The sequence below is a fragment of the Trichosurus vulpecula genome, chromosome 3 (genome assembly GCF_011100635.1).
Source record: "Trichosurus vulpecula isolate mTriVul1 chromosome 3, mTriVul1.pri, whole genome shotgun sequence".
NCBI classification, from domain to species: domain Eukaryota; kingdom Metazoa; phylum Chordata; class Mammalia; order Diprotodontia; family Phalangeridae; genus Trichosurus; species Trichosurus vulpecula.
The window spans coordinates 335164884-335184795 of NC_050575.1; the positions used below are offsets into that span (position 1 = coordinate 335164884).

General features: G+C 37.0%; 1 protein-coding gene across 2 annotated transcripts in view; it reads right to left on the bottom strand.

The window, feature by feature from the left end:
• EML6 (EMAP like 6) overlaps window positions 1-19912 on the bottom strand; it is a 313373-nt gene that overhangs the window by 93380 nt on the left and 200081 nt on the right. For both annotated transcript variants that reach the window (XM_036748788.1, XM_036748789.1), the window contains exons 11-16: window positions 17698-17865; window positions 16565-16671; window positions 14179-14297; window positions 13277-13463; window positions 10757-10862; window positions 370-463 (exon numbers count right to left, since the gene is read on the bottom strand). In XM_036748788.1, coding sequence (XP_036604683.1) covers window positions 370-463; window positions 10757-10862; window positions 13277-13463; window positions 14179-14297; window positions 16565-16671; window positions 17698-17865 — 781 coding nt within the window. The remainder of the gene's footprint in view (window positions 1-369; window positions 464-10756; window positions 10863-13276; window positions 13464-14178; window positions 14298-16564; window positions 16672-17697; window positions 17866-19912) is intronic.

Consider the following 19912-nt stretch of genomic DNA (forward strand, 5'->3'; position numbering starts at 1 on the left):
TAAAGTAATAAAGAAAGAGGCAAAATCCAAGTACAAACTTGAGAAAAATGAGGGTTTGTCTCTACTGGAAATTTTTAAATGGAGATAAGAGTAAGTTTATTAAAAGTTGAATGAAGCAAAAATAACTTATCTGGAAAAAAAATCAGAATCTTCCAATTCTCAGCCATAGAGACTAAGCTAGTGCTAGGCTAGATCAGACTTCCATAAAGTACTGCAAACTGGTTGTGTTTAATGTGTGTGTTGCTAACCCCATAATTTTTTAACTTCTTAAAGCTGAAGATGAAATGTTGCAGATAAAATCAACTATTGACCTTTGGTGGAAGGTGACCTCAGAAGAATGTTTTTTATCATGCTTGAGCAGTTTCTTACCTTGTTGTTGCTATCTTTTCTCCTTTTTTCCAGTCCCAATATACAATACTGTGAAAATCATCTAAGCCAACAGACACCAGGCATTTCCCATCAGCTATAAGAAAACAATGTAAACGTCACTGGACAAGATTCTTTAACGAAAAACAGAAATTTTCAATAACAAGAGAAAAGAATCTGAAATGAACCTAAGGAAAGTCATTAGGCTTGAAGTGGAAAGGCGATAAATCCATTTACTATAGATTTCACTGAATAAAGCAGCTGACCAGTGTTAGCTGAATTCCCCAACACATCCCAGAATCTTAGTCTTACAGAACCTCAGAAGCTATTGAGTCCTGATCGAGAACCAACTTTTTGTCTGATGAACTCAAGGAAGAGGGAGAGGGAGGCAAGTGTTTTAAAATATTGTTTTGTTTGATCCTCAGAACAACCCTAGGAGGTAGATGCTATTATTATAATCCTCATTGTACACTTGTGGAAACTGAGCCAGACAGAGATTAAATGAAGTAGGGTCATACAGCTAGTAAATCTCCAAGCCCAGCATCCTCTTCACTGCCCTACTTCACTGGGAATAAAAGCATGCACTACCTCCCATGGCAGCTCTAATTGTTTTTTTAAGCTTAAATTAAAAAGATTTTTCCAAGCTTAAATTGGCCTCTTTTCAACTTTTACCCACTGCTCCTCATTCTGCCTTATTGGGCCAAAGACAAGTCTCATCCCTGTTTCATGGGACAGCCCTTCAAATACTTGAAGATCATGTCTATCCTCAGTCCTTCCTTCTCTAAGCTAAACGTCCCAATTACCAATTACCTTCTATAATATGGACTTGAAGCCCTACACGATTCTGGTTGCCCTCCTTTGGGTTTTCTCCAGTTTATCGAAGACCTTCTTAAAATGTGATACCCAGTCTGATCAGAGTAGAGTACAATAGGATTATCACCTTCCTACTCCAAAATGTAGTGCTTCTCAATGCTGCTGAAGACTGAATTGGTATTCTTGGAATATGAGGCCCTCGATATTTAATTAAATTGAATTGATTATCATACTTCTGTGCCAGGCTTGTTACAATTTCTCTCTCTGTCCAGGTGGTCTGTAATAAATTCTGACAACAGTGTTACTCCTGATTCTGCTTCCATTGATCTTCCCCCAAATACTCTATATTTCCTTTTGTTCCCAAAGTTCCTTTATGTTCTCACATCTTGTTAATATCCACCCCCTACCTATCCTGTAATAAATAAGATATACTTTCCAGAGTCATATTCCAGGCATTGGCCTCATTCAACCAAGCCTTAGTGATACCTATGAGGTCAAATTTGCTTCCTTGTATTAGGATATCTAGTTTATCTTACTTGCTTCCCATGCTTTGTGAATAAACATTGTGTATAAACATCTGTGGCCACAGCTTTTAAGGATGTCTCCTTTCTTAGATTTTGTCACATATAAATTTCTGAACATAAGGAATTCATAGGAATACTTGCCTTTCATCTTTAACTAAAAAAAAATTGAGTTTGTGATACCTTACTATTTGGGGCCTCTTTTTGAAACCATGGCCTTATCAGCTTCGTAGAGAACACCACAGGTCCTATAAGCTACAAGAAGTGTCTGAATTAGTGGTCCAGTGTAAATTATTAGCTATGGTTTACCTCTCCAAGACATAAACACCTTAGATACCCCACAGAAACTACAACTATTTCAAATGTTAAAAGACATAACTATATTTAATTTATAAGACATGACTCTGCCTCTACTTCTTCACAAACTCACTCATCAAAGTCTTGTAATTTTTTTTCTCTTTTTACTACTTAAAAATTTCTTTATTGGTGTAATATTAATTAAGTTGGGACTTCTTTTTTACTGTTTTAGAATGCTAAATTAATTGTCTTTGATTGAGCCTTACTAGGTGCAAAGCCCCAGGCCCAAACCCATATCTACTAGGTGCTAAGCCTATGTGGTCGTGAAGCCCTTGGGGCCCTAACGGGAGTTGCTAAGACCAAAGCCAATGGTAGGAGCCTAAGTTCTGGTCCCTCAGATGACATTTGATGATGTCCAAAGACTGCATAAAAAGAGAGAACAGAGCTATTTTCTTGGGGTTCTCACTCTTGGAGGAGTGTTGATGTGGAGACTCTGGGCAGCTACTCTAAGAGCCTCCCGGCTTGTGAACCCAGATGTTGATGCCTTCTTGGTAACTATGAATTGTATTTGGTCTGTTTATAATGTATCTCTGTAATTTGTTTGTATTTGCTCTGAAGTTCAGGGTGCTGACTTTTCCTCCTGAACTAAGTGAGTTTATATGTATGTTGGAATAAAGTAAGATTGTCAACCCCTTAACGTTACTTTCCTTAGTAAAGTAGATCAAAAGAATCTGTGCTGGCAGTGTTCTTGTTGTTGGGCTTGCGTTGGTCTTTCACCCCCACAGCAGCTGCTAGCCAAATTGCTGCAACAATTGGTAAAGTCCTTTTTTCCAAACTTAATCCTTCTTTGGATATTACCTATGGAATAATGTATAAAAACTATACTCTGACATTCAAAGCTCTCTATATTTGGTTCCAGCTTACCCTTCTAGACTTATTTCACATTACTTCCCTTCTTCCACTCAACATTAGGGCCGAAATAGAATACTTACCGAACTCCATTATGGTTCTGCCCTCTCTTATATTGTTACTTCTGTTCACGTTGCTCCCTGTGCCTGAAATGGATTCCCTACACCTCCCTCTCTTCCTGTACCCCTTCACAATCTCCATTAGTTGAAATCTTCCCTTTCTTTAAGATCCAGCTTGGGTGCCACCTTCTTCATGTAGGTATCTCTTTCTCCTCAAATCACATGTTTCTTCTTTTCTATTACTGTTGTTGTTGAGTCGTTTTTCAGTCATGTCCAACTCTTTTTGGAGTTTTCTTGGCAGAGGTACTGGAGTGATTTGCCATTTCCTTCTCCAGCTCATTTTACAGATGAGGAAACTGAGGCAAACAGGGTTAAGTGTCTTGCCCAGGGTCGCACAGCTGGTAAGTGTCTGAGACTAGATTTGAAGTTAGGAACATGAGCCTTCCTAACTCTAGGTCCAGTACTTTATCTGCTGCACCCCCTAACTGCCCTTCCTCTTTATGAGCTAATCAGCTTCTTAAGGGCAACTAGCTTGTTTCATTTCATCTTTGTATCCTAGAATCTAGCACATAGTTAATGCCTAAGGTTTGCTGAATTTAATTTAATTGAAGTGACACGGAGGCAGTGGGTGCATGAATATAAATCTTCGTTGGCATATAGTGTTGCCCCTTTCAGTGTCTATATTATAAAGAACAGGACAATTGCTTAAAATCCAGCCAAAGCTCTCTGGCTGCAGGGGTTGCTGTGAGGGGAGCTATGATTAATTTTACCTGGAGTCAACTTCGTTGGCCCCTTTTCCCAGGACGCTGAGTAGCGAGACATTTAGATATTTGCTACATGTGCCAAGTGGCTCTTCCCCAATCCACCCTGGGATTTCTGAATATAGAGATAAGATTGTCTGAATAAGACTCTTTGACTCCTCCCCTAGTCTGGGACCTTTCTGGTTAGACTGTTGCATAGACACATGACCCAAGTCCTGGACCGTTGCTTGGATTGTGATTGTTCCCCTTCTCCCATCTCTCCTCCCCAAAACTGCTTGCAAAAGTACATTGGTGTTGCCTCTGTGAAGGCATGCTCGCTATAGAAGAAGAAAAGCAGAATCCAGGTTAAGTAAAAATTCTCCACTATGCCTAAAATACTCTTCTCTAGTGAATGAAGCAATTAAGAAATTGCATTAACAATTTCCAGGGGCCTGACTCACTATCAGAGAGTGAATGTGAAAAGAATCACAGAATCTCAGGCCTAGGAGGGACCTTTGAGAATATCTAGTCCACTCACTTTACAGATGAGGAAATGTTACCTTCAAATATGTTATTAGTGATTTTTAACATAGCTGTCTGAAATCATGCAGAAGTATGTAAATACCATGAGTCAGGAAGACTTAGGTTGAAATCCACCATGGACAAGTGCTAGCTTTGTGGCCCTGTGCAAGACACTTTGTCTCCCTAAGACTTTGTTTCCCTTTCTGTATAACGGAAATTATTATTAACAATGACATCATCATATATAATAGTTGTAATTATTGTCATTATATTATATATAATATTATAGAGTCTATATGTATACTATTATGTGAATATTCTAATTAATATTAATAATTATTATTCCAATAGTACCTACCCACTTTACGGGACTGTAGTGAAGATCCAATAAAATAATACATGGAAAGCACTTTGCAAACCTTAAATTGGTACATAAAGTCTTTTATTATTATTAATGTTATCACTAGTCAATCATTATTATTATCAAGCCTTAAACTAAGCAAAATTTTCCATAGAGTTGCAAGACTGACATCTATTTTTTATGACTGCAAAGGAAAGTGATGAATCATGCCATTCTAATCATTCCCAGTTACCCCTTCAGAATTCTGTATCTTTCCATACAATAATAATTCATCATGTTTCCATAAATGCATATTTCTCTCATTCCCGTTTTCACTGATGGTACTGATGTGTTCTGACATACTTCTTAGTCTCTAAGCTCCTTGAAGAAGCAGCCTTATCTCACCCTGCTGCTCTAATTTCACCTCACCTTGAGTGCAGCTTTCTGCTCACAGTTGGTTTTCAAATAACATGGTTGATCCTGATAAAACTGAAGATGAAAATGATGAAGCATGCCTTCAACTGCTATAGAAGGAAAAGGGAATGCTTTGGGAAAAACTCTTTCCTATAGCCCTCTTGTGGTCGTATTGTTCTATTCTTCACTCTCAGGACTGTGTATTTATTGTCTATATTTATTGCCTCTTAGGGCATTTGTTGTTTCTGCTTCAAAAGAGTAAAAACTCCATGAGAGGCAGCAGCTAGGTGGTATGTGAATAGAGTGTTGGCCCTGGAGTCAGGAGGACCTGAGTTCAAATCCAGCCTCAGACGTTTACTAGCTGTGTGACTATGGGCAAGTCACTTAACCCCAAGAGGGAGAGAGAGGGAAAGAGAAGGGGAAAGAGAGAAGGAGGAGGAGGAGGAGGAGGAGGAGGAAGAGGAGGAGGAGGAGGAGGAAGAGGAGGAGGAGGAGGAGGAGAGAGAGAGAGATAGAGAGAGAGAGAGAGAGAGAGAGAGGGAGAGAGAGAGAGAGAGAGAGAGAGAGAGAGAGAGAGAGAGAGAGAGAGAGAGAGAGAGAAAGGAACGAAGAAAGAAAGAAAGAAAAGCTCCATGAGAGGGATCACCTTACTATCAACCCTTGGTGATACTGGGGGCAGCTAGTGGTGCAGTGGATAGAGTGCTGGGCCTAAACTTAGGAAGACTTGAGTTTGAATGTGGCCTCAGACACTTACTAGCAGTGTGACCCTGGGCAAGTCACTTAACCTCTGTTTGCCTCAGTTTCCTCAACTGTAAAATGGAGGTAATAATAGCACCTACCTCCCAGGGTTTTTGTGAGGATCATATGAGATAACATTTGTGAAAAGCACACATCACGGTGCCTGGCACATAATAGACTCTACAAATGCTTATTCCCTTCCCTACAACAGTGATTGACACTTAGTTGATGCTTAATAAAATGTTTTTGAAGGGATTTAGTCTAAGATTTGGTCTTTTTTTCTAAATCAATTCTATTTTTAAATATAAATGTGCACCAAAAATAGACATCAAACCTGAGATTGTATGGAAGCTTTGCTCAATTTAAGGTTTGGTAAAGATTATAGTGATAACACCAACAATGATAACTAATTTTATGTATAGCTTTAAGGTTATCAAAGTGTTTTATGTGCATTATTTCATTTAATTAATACGTCCTCAGGATATAATCTTACAAAAATGAAACATACAGCTTTTCTCCTAGAAACAGCATCTGTACCCACAGCAGCTGGGTCGTTGGTCCAATACCACGCACATCGTAGAAGCTCAATATCAATTCTTGATATGATTTGAAAAAAAAGTTTGACTTTTCCTCAAGATGACTTGTTGTAAGTGACATTTTCTGCCTCATTCTTTTTCCTCTCAGGAGAATTTCTGAAGGCTGGAGACCCATCCACTGATAGAATAGTACAGGACTTCAAAGTTAGCCCCACTGTGATGCTCCTTCTCTGTCCTCTACGAGTGTGACAGGAAACAGTATGCACGTTTAGGTTCTTCAACCTTTTATTCAGAGGCATTTTTTTCTTCCTGCATCATGCAGACTTAGGCTGTGTTGACATGATAGATAATAAGCATTCGGCTACCTGGAAACAGCCAAGGGACGGCTAGACTTTGATTTTTTTCACTTGCATGTGGAGCATTACCTATAAGGTTAATTGGTGTTTTTCATGGTCAATTATATTCTGAAGGGATAGGTAATGTCCTTTTCAATACTTTCTAAACTGGTGCATATTAATTATGTATGTTTTTTTCATTGTTCATAGAAATAAATTGAAAACTTATAATGTCAACTGTAAAGGGCAATTTAAAAAAAGAGCTTTTTACCCAATAGACAACTAAGTTGGTCTCCTACCCAGGGTTCATAAAATATACATAGACTCTCTAAAATAGATGTTGAGAGAGCAAGTTATCTGTTTAATGGCGTCTTTGTCTAATTTAATGTTATTCTGCTATGTTCTTTTAATAGGAGTGATATTCAAGATACTAAATTTTTATACAGCTAAACTTTTCTAATTTAGGTTTCTGTTCTTGTAGGAATAATTGCTTCACTATCTGCTAGCAAAAACACAAAAATACATTACTTTTTTTCCGGTCGGATACAGCAAAGTCACACAGGATATTAAGTGCTCTAAGTCTATTTCTTCCTGACCCTGTAATAATAATAGCTGGTATTTGTATGTCACCTTAAAGTCTACAACGTGCTTTAAATACATGACTTTATTTGAGACTCCCAATTCTGTGAAATAGGTACTTTTTAAAAAAGGCCTAGATGGGAAATTTCACCCTTTAGGGACCTCCTGGTATGGAAACTCCCTTCATCAATGTATATCAGCAGTCTATTGGTAATTTACAGACTAGAAAGTTGCCTGGGGCACTGAGATGTTCAGTGATTTTCCCATGATAACACAGCTAGTATCTGTCAAAAGATAAACTTGAGACTTGACATTTTTGCTTCTGATTCAGCTTTCTGTCTACTATACCATCCTGTGGACTGTTCTGTAGGACGATGATGATAATAATAGCTAGTATTTATGTAGCACTTTGTGGTTTGTAAAGCACTTTACAAATAATACAAATATCTCATTTTATCTTTATAATGGGGGTGGGTGCTATTACTATTCCCATTTTACAAATTGGGAAACTGAGGCTGAAAGATTTAATACCTTGCCCAGGATCATAGAGCTCGTAAGTGTCTGAAGCAGGATTGGAACTCAGATCATCTTAACCCCAAGTCTAGCAATAGCCACTTTGCCACCTAGCTACCTACGTGAACTATTCTGAAATGTATAAATGGTTTTGATAGGAAATGTCTTCTTATTTACTTTAGAAAAGTTCTAGAATTAATTGATAATTTCTTATACTTGAGAATATATTTTCTTAAATTAGATTCTCTTTATATACTATAGTTTAAAAAAGATATAATTTGTCTGCCTTAAAATTCTCAGATAGTTTCTATGTATTATCATATGTATGTCTAGTCAATGTCAATGACCTGACAGCTGAATTGAATTGAAACATGAGTTTTGGCCACAAGTGCCTCCAGGATGCTCATTTACATCCAGTTAATTCTTAGACAGACTGAAACAAATGACTAGGCCCTGTTTACATGCGTAATCCAGGAAATTGATAGCATGGATCGTGATTTAAGCATGTTCATATTGCTTACAATTTCCCATGTGAGATTATAATTTCTTTGCTTTTGACACTACCTTCATTGAGACCAGGATTCAAAGCTACCCCAGACCCTAAGATCACTTTCAATGGGGATAAAAATGCAGTGTTAAAAAGGTAATTGGAATAGAGTGAGTGGGCTAAATTCAACCCATAAGAATTTATCTGGGAAGCTAATCCATAGATCACACTGACAGTATTTCCCTAAAATATAACTTAAAATTGATTTCTAAAATGTTTAGCAGGACACTTTTAGCATTTAACATTAAGCTTGGTTTCTTGGAGTTATATAGCTTTCTTAGGCAGCTAGGGGGAATGGTATAAGGGCATCTATAGTCAAGAAGATCTGAGTTTAAATCCAGCCTCAGACACTTACTAGCTGTGTAACCCCAGTCTTCTGTTCAAAGGAATGTAAATTTGGATCCCTGAAACCTCACAATACATCTTGGGGTTTATGGGCTAGATTTCTTTCTGGAGGACCAAGCCTTAAATCCAATTCACTCTGGCTCTCACTTGATTGGCCAACAATAGGTCCCAGCCCAAGTTCCACCTGGTCATTGTTCGGCACCCCCCCCCCTCCCCCACCAAGGACTCAGAATGAATGTAAAAAGGAACTGTTTCTGTTTTGGCCAGAAACCCTGAGGGTCTTCCCCTGCCAGATTGACTTGTTTTTTCTGACTAGGTAAAAAAGACCATTCTTTGCCTCATTTCTTACCTAGCCTTAGTCACTGAATGGGCTTTGCCTCAGTCAAACTGATACCTGGGAAAGACCTTAGCTTAAAAAAGGCCAAGGTCTCCCACTGCATCAGGGGCCATCTCGAGTCATCCTGATCTACAGGTTGCCACTGGGTCCAGATGGTTCAGAAGGAGAAAGTGAGGCTGGTGACTGCGTAACCCTCCCTCACTTAAATCCAATTCACTTGCAATTCATGGTGTCACCTTCCATCTTTGTCCTCTTCCAGAACAAAGGACAAACAATAACCACAACTCCGAGCAAAGCTTAACTTTTGTTTGCCTCAGTTTTCTCAGTTATAGAGATGATAACAGCACGTACCTCAGAGGGTCGTGAGGATCAATAATGTTTGTAAAGCACTTAGCACAGTCCCTAACACATAATAGGTGCTTAATAAATGCTTATCGCATCCCCTTTTGCTTTCATTTCTGACTTTAACAAGTCTATTGGTTCTTTTCTCTATGGCAAAAATAAAAATAAAAAATCCTGGCTCCCTCCATTTGGATTTTTAAGCAATACTTACAGGACTAATTTTTTCAAAGTGTATTAGAGATTAATTTTCTTGCTGCATTATTTTTTAATTTTGAAATAAAAATAGTGTAGGAAGAATTTGCATTTTCGATGTTCTGTGGTTATATACATAATATATGTGTTATATATATTATATATGTAATACAAGGAAAATTAGGAACCCCTGAGTAACCCCTAGCTACTGACAAGCCCCCCCAGAAAGAATGGACTCAGATATCTTTGGTATTTTGCAAACCCCCTGGGACTCCATGGCTCCTTCCTGGAATGTCAATAGATAGGACCATCCCACTGAGAGATAACTTGACAGACCCTTCCTGGGAGATATCCCTGGGACTCTGTGACTCCACCAAGGAATGTAAATGAGATTATCCCACTAGTACGATAACCTGACTGAATCTTTTGATCAGCTAGGACCTTTGTTCCTCTTCCCCCCTACTCTGTACCCCCATATCCTATATAAGCCAAGCCATCACCCCAACACATTTGCCATTGATTTGTGGTGCCGTACCCCAATGGCCGCCGGCTAATAAATTCTCCACTTAAAACTTATACTCTGTGGTGTGTCTCGCTCGCTTCTGGTACAACACTTATATAATATATACAATTTATTTTTTACATATAATGTACATATAGGGTACGTATAGGGTATATATAGGGCATGTGTGTGTACACACACACACACACACACACACACACACACACACACACATACAAGTGTTCCCAAAGTCATAGTTTTAAGCTTAAAACTGCACTAAGACTTTTGGGACATTATATTCAGGAGGTAAAATTTTAATTCCATTCTGTGCCACTTGCCCCCTTCCCCCATCAAATTTCTCTCCAAAGCATCAGTGCTCAATGGGCATCTGTACCTCCAGCTGTATTTATTGCCAAATGGAGGTGCTAGGCCCACTGACTTGGAGAGCTAGAATGTATGCCTTGGGACACTGCCAAACATTTACAATGAATTATCTCAGCAGTAAAAGCTCCTTGGATTTCATAAGGCACAGGTAAGCATAGCACAGTGTGCTCAAGGCTCCAAATTATCATTTACATTTTTTTTTGACAGTACCCAAAAGATCAGATGCTCTATGAGGCATTCATATATACAGTTCCCACAGAAGTCACAAGATTAACCTGTTTTCTAGTTTCCTGTACCTGATACACACAGGGAATTTATCTTTATTTGGAGACAGGATTTAACCAAAATATGAGGATTTTTGAAAACCTGACTAGTCATAATGCTCATTTTTAAATTCACATCATGCATAGCTAGCTGCTGCTTACCTGAGAAATCCAGAGCACACACGCCTCTCTGATGCTGTCCCTTTAATAGTGACAAACATTTTAGAGTTTGTGTGTCCCATACATGGATAGCAGCATCTCTTCCAACCTTAAATTACAGGGTGAATGTTATTATCCACTTTACGACAAATCTTAATCACTCATTAAAGTCATTAAACTCCAATGTCATCTAGTAGGAAGGTGATAATACCAAAAGTCACACCAACAGAGCACAACCAGGTCCTATTATATTGGGAAGGCCTTGAATGATGATGAAATGCATATTTGTCATTTCAGAACCAGTCTAGACAAGTTCAGAAAGGCCCATTACCAGAAGGTTGGCCATTGGGATATTAATTTTTTTGACCACAGCATCTCATGAAGCAAGTCTACTATGGTGGAATGAGGCTTCCACCTGCATCAGCAGAGGTAGTATCCATACCAACAAAATTAAAAGTGAAAGTCTACTGTGAAAGACTCCACTCATTTAGGCTTAAAATGAGGTCATAAATCAACTGTTTTTTTGAAAAAGACTTAGAGATTGGGAGATATCTTGGAGATCATCTGATCCAACCTCTTCTTTTTACCCAGTCAAGCTATGTGACTTGGGATCACAAGTGGAATAACAGAATGTAGAGCTAGGAGGTATCTTTAGAATCAACGAGTCTGAGTCCCTCTTTTTGTAGATAAGGAAAGGGAAGTCCAGAGGTGAAGTTACTTACCCAAGGTCACACAGAGTGAGTGGCAGAGCTGTGATCTTGGTTACTACTGTGCTAAATAATGGCAGGTCTTCTGATTCCCAGGCTGGGATTCTTTCCACTTATGTTAGGCTTCTCTTATCCATAGAGAAATGTAAATAACCTGCCTTACTTCCTCTGAGATACCCAATTGGTAAATCTAATATTTTACTTGCACATCCTCTCTCCAGCCTACATATGGGCTGGAAAAAAAAAGCCAAAATGGTATTTCTCTCCAAAATAATAGCACTGTTGAGTGGTGGACCCAAAGGAGAACATTACATTTTCCCCTGGAAACTCAACCCCTGTCATTCTGCTGCTTCTTTGGAAATATGAACTAACCTTATACTGGTTCCTGATAACAGGGAAATGAACAAACCATGGGAGATAAGAAATTACCCACACATTAAAGTGGTCCAAAAAAGACGGGAGTCATCACTAGGTAGCTGCTATACTCAAGAAAGTGCTGATGAGCTAGCTAGGACCATTTCAACACATAGCTCACTGGGGCTTTGCAAATTTATTTCAAGGAATGTCAAGAATCAGCCTCTGGTTTATTTTCAGTTTTTAAAGAGATGAGTTATTAAATATTTATAAACTGAACATAATCTCCCTCATAAGAAAGATGGAGAAAATAAGGAATACAAATGCAAATCAGTATCAACATCTCATAAAATTAATCATAGCAACTAATGAATATAATGCCTAATTTTTCATTGTAATTGCAATTACAAAACAACCAGCTTACCAACTCCCAAAACTTCCAACAACTATCTCACTGCCCTGAAAATCTTTAGTGTTCTGTTATCCCATTTTGGTCTCTGAAACTCATGCAAGAAATATGCCAGTTGTTTGGAGTTTGCTTCTCAAATACTGAATAATAGTTGTGATACGATTTTTTCCTAAAGTCTCATTTTTAAATTTAACAAAAGCATGAAACTCATGTAGTATTGAACAACCCATTACGAATGGGAAAAAGACTGTCAATCATATGACTGTTTTGCCAAAATGAAAGCAAACAATGTTTGACTGATTTTCTGACACCTCTGAATTAGATTGACTAAAAAGATTAGTTGTTTTAACAAGGTAGGAAAAGATTCAATTTTGAGGGATCATTTAGTTTCCATTCTGGCAGTCCAGAAGAGATTCAGGTAAAATTTGATTTCACTGTAAAACTCAAATGATAAATTAGTGGAACTTCATATTGCTTTCCTAGAATGACTGTAAATTATTGTTATAAATCATTCTGGTTTACAAACAATTTTCATATGTTTTCCACAAGGACTATATTATCTACATCTACAGCTATGTCTGTGTCTATATCAATTCAACGTCAGTCAATAAGCATTTATTAAGTATCTTCTATGTACCAGGCATTGGTACATAGAAGCATTGGAGATAACAAAAAGAAAAAAAAAGGAAAAGACAGTTTCTGTTGTCAAGGAGCTCACAATCTAATGGATTGTTTCTATGCCTCTCTATGCCTATTTATATGCCTGTTTTTATGTCTCTGTTTCTGTCTGTCTGTCTACGTCTCTATGTCTATCAGTGTTTTAGATTGGGATATCCTATAAGGCTCTCACTAAATAAACAGTCCATTTTATCTATCTATAACAATGAGATAATCAAACAAATATTTATTTTGACTTTCAGGCTTATATCTATTGATATAAAATTTCATAAAATTTAAAATATAAACTGAATCCAAAATGAAATAGATTACTTTTTTTTCTTGAGGGCAAAGGTGAAGAATAACACTTCAGGTCTCTGCAAGAAAGATACCTACCTGTCCAGTAGCTACATAGTCTTTCACTGGATGAATAGCTAGACTGAGGATGTCATCGTCATGTCCAAGATACAATCTTTGGGAATGTTGTTGCCTGTTGTACACAACAGCGACTGCTGCAATATGGTAGACCACTTCTCCAGTTTGGGTATAGAACAGATTATTTCTACAGTCATAGCCTCTATAACTGGAACAAATATTTTTAAAAGTCCATAAAACATATAATTAATTGAACAAGAAGCAAATAAATTGATAAAGAATTCTCAAAAAGCAGAGGTAGCATGTTAAATTATTATTGCCACTAGTGGAACAGCATGTGTTTCCACCATCTGCTAGGAAGATATAAAAGGGAGATAGGTTACTGTCCAGCAATGCAGGGAAGAAATAGTGGGCCTAATGTTGAGCGTGCTTAGCAAACACTGCTATGAAGGTTATAGACGTAATAGAGGCAGAGAGCAAATGGAAGTGGTAGGGGTTAGAGGAAGGTGACTGCATTTGTATGTTTTTTTCCTCTGGAGGAAAAACATAACTGAAATATGAGAAATCCATAGATGATCGCATTTAACAAGGCAAAGAGATTTCAGAATCTGAGAAATAATTTCACCATGCCTTGGGTAGACAACTTCAAATTGAGCTGAAACAACTAGATGCACCTTCATAGTCTGAGGGAGCAGGATTTCCAAAGATATGAATAGGGGACACTTAGCCACATATTGGTCAAAACTACCATCTTTAAGAGTCAGGAAGATGGCTGTGTATTACTCTACCATAGATGAGATTGCTTATTACAAGAAACTGACAGTGCATACATTGATGCCTTGAGTGGGCACAAGTAAAGAAATTAAAAATGGGGGAAAGTAAACAGAAAATAGATGAGGGAAATCACAGTGGGGGCACCATACCCATGAATGAACTGTAGCTTCAAGCTGTCCTCTGGAGCTTTTTCTCTTTTAAGGAAGGGCACAGAGTGGTTTTTCTCTTTACTTTGTTGTTTCAGCTGAGGTAGATCTTCTTTGTAAACCTTAAGGAAGAATGGAAACTTTTAATTAAAAATCCTTTGTCTGGATTTGTAAAGAATGGTTTCACTTTATCATTATCAGGAAATCTTCAAATTTCTTCAAAAGCATGTTTACTGAAATGATATAAGGGATAAGTATCTGCCAAGATGTAATACTTAACACTGAATGCCTCTCAAACTACTGGATTTGAAGTTTTATTCTTTTTTTCTCAGATACATTTTATTATGTAATTTGATAATGTCAACTTAAATTGAAAAGTACTGAATTTAATTACTAGCAAATTCTAAAAAACAGTTATGGAAATTAACAGATAGAGGAATACAAAGGCAATTGTTTTATTGTCATAATAAAAAAGTTTCCAAGGAAACTCTCAATGGTTTTAATTAAAATGTCTGAGATTTGAAACTCATGAATTTAAGGAATGGAGTTCTCAGAATTTCACATTGTAATTATCTTCATTTTTATCCTAATATGTTCTAAAAGGTCAATATTTGAGCTGCAGCATTAGATCTACTTAGCTTAAGGTCTTTGTCCAGATTCTGTATACTGCCTAAAGGTCAGTTCATGCCATTTATTTATTGCTTATTGTGTGTGTACTGAAGTGAAAGCAAGATGATATTTAATATAAATTGATGATAAAATTTTATCAAATAAATGTTTCTAATCTATATGATACGATGTTTTGATTTAATTATATTTTGTCATTAAAAGAAACAAGAAGCATAAATAGACTGCTGATATCACTCAGGATTTGATCATAATCTTAAAAAAAATCATCAGGCTAGTCCTTCTTTTGCCAAATCCAGCGTCAGTAAGCTGAGTCAGGGAAAGTTTGGAGCAAATCACACATTTAAATTTCTTTTGTTTCTGTCAACTCATCACAATCAAACTCTACTAGATGTGTGCTCATACACATTTTGTGCTTTATTCTTCTGAACTTCTAAATCTAGTTCAGAATACTGGACTGGAATCAGGAATTTAGATGCTACTTCTGGCTCTCCCAACTCAGTATTTGATGGACTCGCTTAACCTTTCTAAGTCTAAAATTTCGACTGGTAAAATAGGGCAGTTAATGATGCAGTGGACAGAGTGCTGGGTATGGAGTCAGGAAGTCTCAACCTCTTGAGTTCAATCCCGGCCTCAACCACTTACCTGCTGTGTGACCCTGGGCAAGTCACTTAACCCTGTTTGTCTCAGTTTCCTCATCTGCTAAATGAGCTGGAGAAGGAAACAGCAAACCACTCCAGTATCTTTGCCAAGAAAACCTCCAAAGGAGTCATGAAGAGTTAGACATGACTGAAAATGACTGAAAAACAACAAAATAGGGATAATAATCTCTAGACGCTCAGGAGTTTTGAATACATATGTGAAATAATATGTCAGGTGTTTTAAAAATGAAAACCTGACATAGATATAGAAATATACAAATAAAATGTATTATTTTCTATACTAACTTTGTATATCTTTTACTGGAATCCTTTTATAGTGGAGGAAACGGAGACAGATGTTAAATGGTTTGCCCAGGGTTACTATAGGTGATGTGTCTGAGGCTGCATTTGAATTCAGATCTTCCTGATTCCAGGCCCAGCACTCCCCCTACTGATCTAGCTTCCTCAAAGAAAAAAACAAAAGAGACTCTACTGTTATCAACGTACTTGACATTTAAATAATGTTAAAAATTCCTCTGGGCTCTATGCTTTCTCTCTCTTCTTTCTTTTTCACATTAAACAATTTTTTTTGTTAAAGAAAAAAGATTTATTCCTAGGAAAATGATATTTAATTTGAATATAACTTTCTAATATATCTATTAGAAATAATTTCTGACTATAGAGATCATGTAAACTATGTCTAGGATTTCATTCTGATGAAAAGATGATAGGAATCAGTTAAGACAGGTCAGGATTATAGGTTACACTACAAACCACAAATGAACATGCTTCAAAAGAAAATTGTACAAAGATGATACTTGGTTGTCATTTTTAAATCTCCTATGAGAATAGAAAAGTGTGTGGTTTGGTTTTTATTTTTTTCCAAATAAATATACTAGAGTAGATATAGAAAAACCCAGGAGTGATGGGTTAATCTTTGAAATCTCTGCTCCCACTTCCACTTTGACTTTTACGTAATATGACAAAACTTATTTTATTAAATGAAAATAATAGACAATATTTCTTAACTTTTTTTCCTAACAATCCTAAGGATAAGGACCAGACACTTTTTGCAACTGAGTTAAAGCTAGCACAGATCATCTATCACCACCCTGCCTGACCTGGCGTTCATAGTTGATTTGAGCTTCTTGTTCGATATCTGAGTCCAACTCGGGCACATCTGATAAATCTGAATCTGATTCTTCACTGTATGAATCATTGCCACCCTCTGCAAAAACAAATAATGTTAAATATCTAATTGCATGTCCAAACTTAAAAAAAATTAAATGGAATTTTAAGCCAAAAACACTACAATAAAATTGTCCCAGTTGAGGCAAAAAAAAGCTAGTAGACCAAAAAAAAAAGGCTATCATTTAAAGTAAAATCTTTAAACATTGCTTTCTTTAACATATTGTTAAGTTTTAGTTTCACTGTTTTGTAGTACCAATTTTATTTCAACAGCTTTGAATCACTCCCCAAAAGCAAACTAGGCAAATTCACATATGACTATGAGCTAGAGACTACAGGGGCCACAGGCTCCTCCTGATGGCTGGAAAATGACTTGGCTCTGGAAAAATGTAAGAATTTCAAGTCAAACTAGATGGAAACAAGCATGGCGGGGTAGTCCAACTTTGCAGTTCATGAAGTAACACTCTTTATTCTTCTGTTTAAATACCTAACCTAGTGCCAGCAACGGCTTGTGGCCTAAGCTACAATAGAATAGCTTCCAAAAGAACATTTTGTCACTTTTTTTTTCAGTTTTATAGCCCATCTGTCTTGGTGATATCACAACAAATATAAATAAAGATGCACAAATCAGATTGCAACCAGTGCTTTGCTAGTCATCAAATCCACCAAATACTCATATTATCATCACCACAAGTTATACTAATCCTAAGGCTAATTGGACATGTAACGTTTGGTGGTTGTTCCTAGCACTAACATTCCCTTCAGAAATGACATTCTTCATGACTCCCTTGTACATGTAGCTTGGATATGGCATTAAAAGAGATTTTTAAAATAATGGAAATGGCTAATTGATTTATAACAGTCAACCTCAAAGCTAGATGTCTGTCTTTTTGTCTCTTTCTTGTTTTCTGTTCTCCAGATTGGTCATAAACACTGTAGGAGCTGAATAATTACAATGCTTATTAATAAATGTTCATTGATTACTCTTTACATATTGTACAAATGTTATAGCTTTTAAAAAATAGTGAAATAAACCAAATGTTTTTTTTAAAAATGACAAGTTTACCGGGGGGTACTGAATCAAGGATACCATTGGTCACACCTTCTGGAATAAACCTCCACTGAAAAACTGAATGATCAGCACCTCCTGTACTCAATACCCACTGGAAATCATGTGACCAGCGGACATTCGTTACGTGAGCTGAATGGCCAACATACTTCCTAAATTTAGCTCCTGAAACAGACATACGGAAAAACATAGTAAACTATAAGTTCATTGATCAAATTAAATGACAGCTACTCCTCACATGGAGGAACAAAATCTTTACATATATTTGAAAGTAATACTGCCAAGTAGATAACTGATATTCAAATTAATACCAAAGAATGAGTGGTTTAATAGGTTCTATCCAGCAGGCAAAATAATGGTATTGATTTCATTCAACAAAGAATGTGGATTTATGAAAGTGAAAGCATACAGAAATAGGTGAAATCCTATCTGATGAAGAAGCTGGGTTTCAGCAAAGAATGTGGCAATTGTTCATGGTATTCTTGTGGAAAAGATGCAGACAGATGAAGAGTCAATTATGTGGCTTCACAATAGGGGTGAATGGCCGGAACCAAAAAATAGCTCATTGACAGCTCCATGTTACCTTGGAAAGGTGTCCGCCTTTAATGGAATAACGTAGGGATGTGCACGTGTCTCTGTATTGTTTAACATTTTTATCAAAGACTAAAATAAAGGCACAAAGCAGCACTGATTGATTATGGGAGGAAATTATTGACAATGACACTGATCATAGATAACTAGAGAACTTATGCAGTAAATCTATATAATAACATTAATGATGATTGTAATCATTTATGTGAGCTGTTTGTGTTGTCTCTAGGGTCATGTAGGATCCCTAAGGATAAATAACTGTTTCATATTTTGCCTTTGTATCCCCTGGCAAGCATTTCAGGCTTGCAGTTGATACCAAGCTAGAGGGGATAGCTGACTCCTTGGAGGACAGTCAGGATCCAAAAAGATCTTGACAGACTAGAGCACTGGGCTTATTGTGATAAGATGAAATTCCATAAAGACAAATGTAAACTCTTACGCTGGGTTAAAAAAAATCAACTTCTTAAGTACAAGATGGAGAGGCAACTGTTGAAGAAGATCTGGGGTTTTTAGTGGACAACAAGCTCATGGTGAATCAACATTGTGATATGGTTGTTCCTAAAGCTTCATTAAGAAAATCAATGAGTTCAGAAACAAAGATATGTTAGTACCATCCCACTTTGCCCTGGTCAGGCTAAATCTAGAACAATGTGTTTAGCTCTTTGTGCCACAGTTCTGGAAGAACATTGATAACTGAAGGTCAGCTAAGCTGCTGAAGGATCTGGATGTTCTGCCATAGAAGAACTAATTGAAGAAATGAATTGTGGATGTATAGCCCAGAGAAGACTAATAGTGGATAGAACAATTATTTTCAAGTATTTGAAGGAGTGCCACATGGAAGAGAGATTAGACTCATTCTATTTCATCACAGGTAGCAAGTTGAAGAGGTAGTTTAGGCTTGATGTAAGGAAAAGCATCTAATAATTAGAACAATTCCAAAGTGGAAAGGTATCCTTTGGGAAATAGTACATTCTCCCTCACTGGAGCACTTCAAGCAAAGGCTAGAGGACCACTTGCTGGGTATTTTGTAGTGAGGGTTATTGTTCAGATATGTGTTGTATTCCACGGTCCCTGGGGTCCTTACCAACTCCGAGACAGTGTGATTGTGTACATCTGTTCTTATCAGCAAGTTGGGCATTTTGGAAAGCGTTTGTTAATTCTTCCCGCAGTTTCAGTGACATTTGATTATAAGACTACCAATGTGTTGAAAGGTACTTAGTGAATTTTAAGGAGTTAAGAAATTTCCAAGCTGCCTGACTTACATTCTGAACCTAATTTACTCATCTAGTAGGATCTAGCCTATCAGATGAAATTTGGAATTTGGTCAAATTTTTTTTGGTATGTTAAAGTTTTTCTTCTGTTTTAATCCTAGTATTATGTTAAATTGATGTCTATTTTGCCAATCAGCCACAGTAGCAGTTTTATTATTCATGATAAGTAAGCACTGCTTTAATATAAAGTTGTTGTGATTACATTTCTCATTCTTATTCCTTGGTCAACTTTAAAAAGATTACTCAGTGAGTGGTGATTAATTCTCCTATGACAAGATTTTAGGACACTTAGTTGAAAATTCTCAGAAAAGTCATATTTAAGGAATACTAATGATCATGGAGATTGTTTA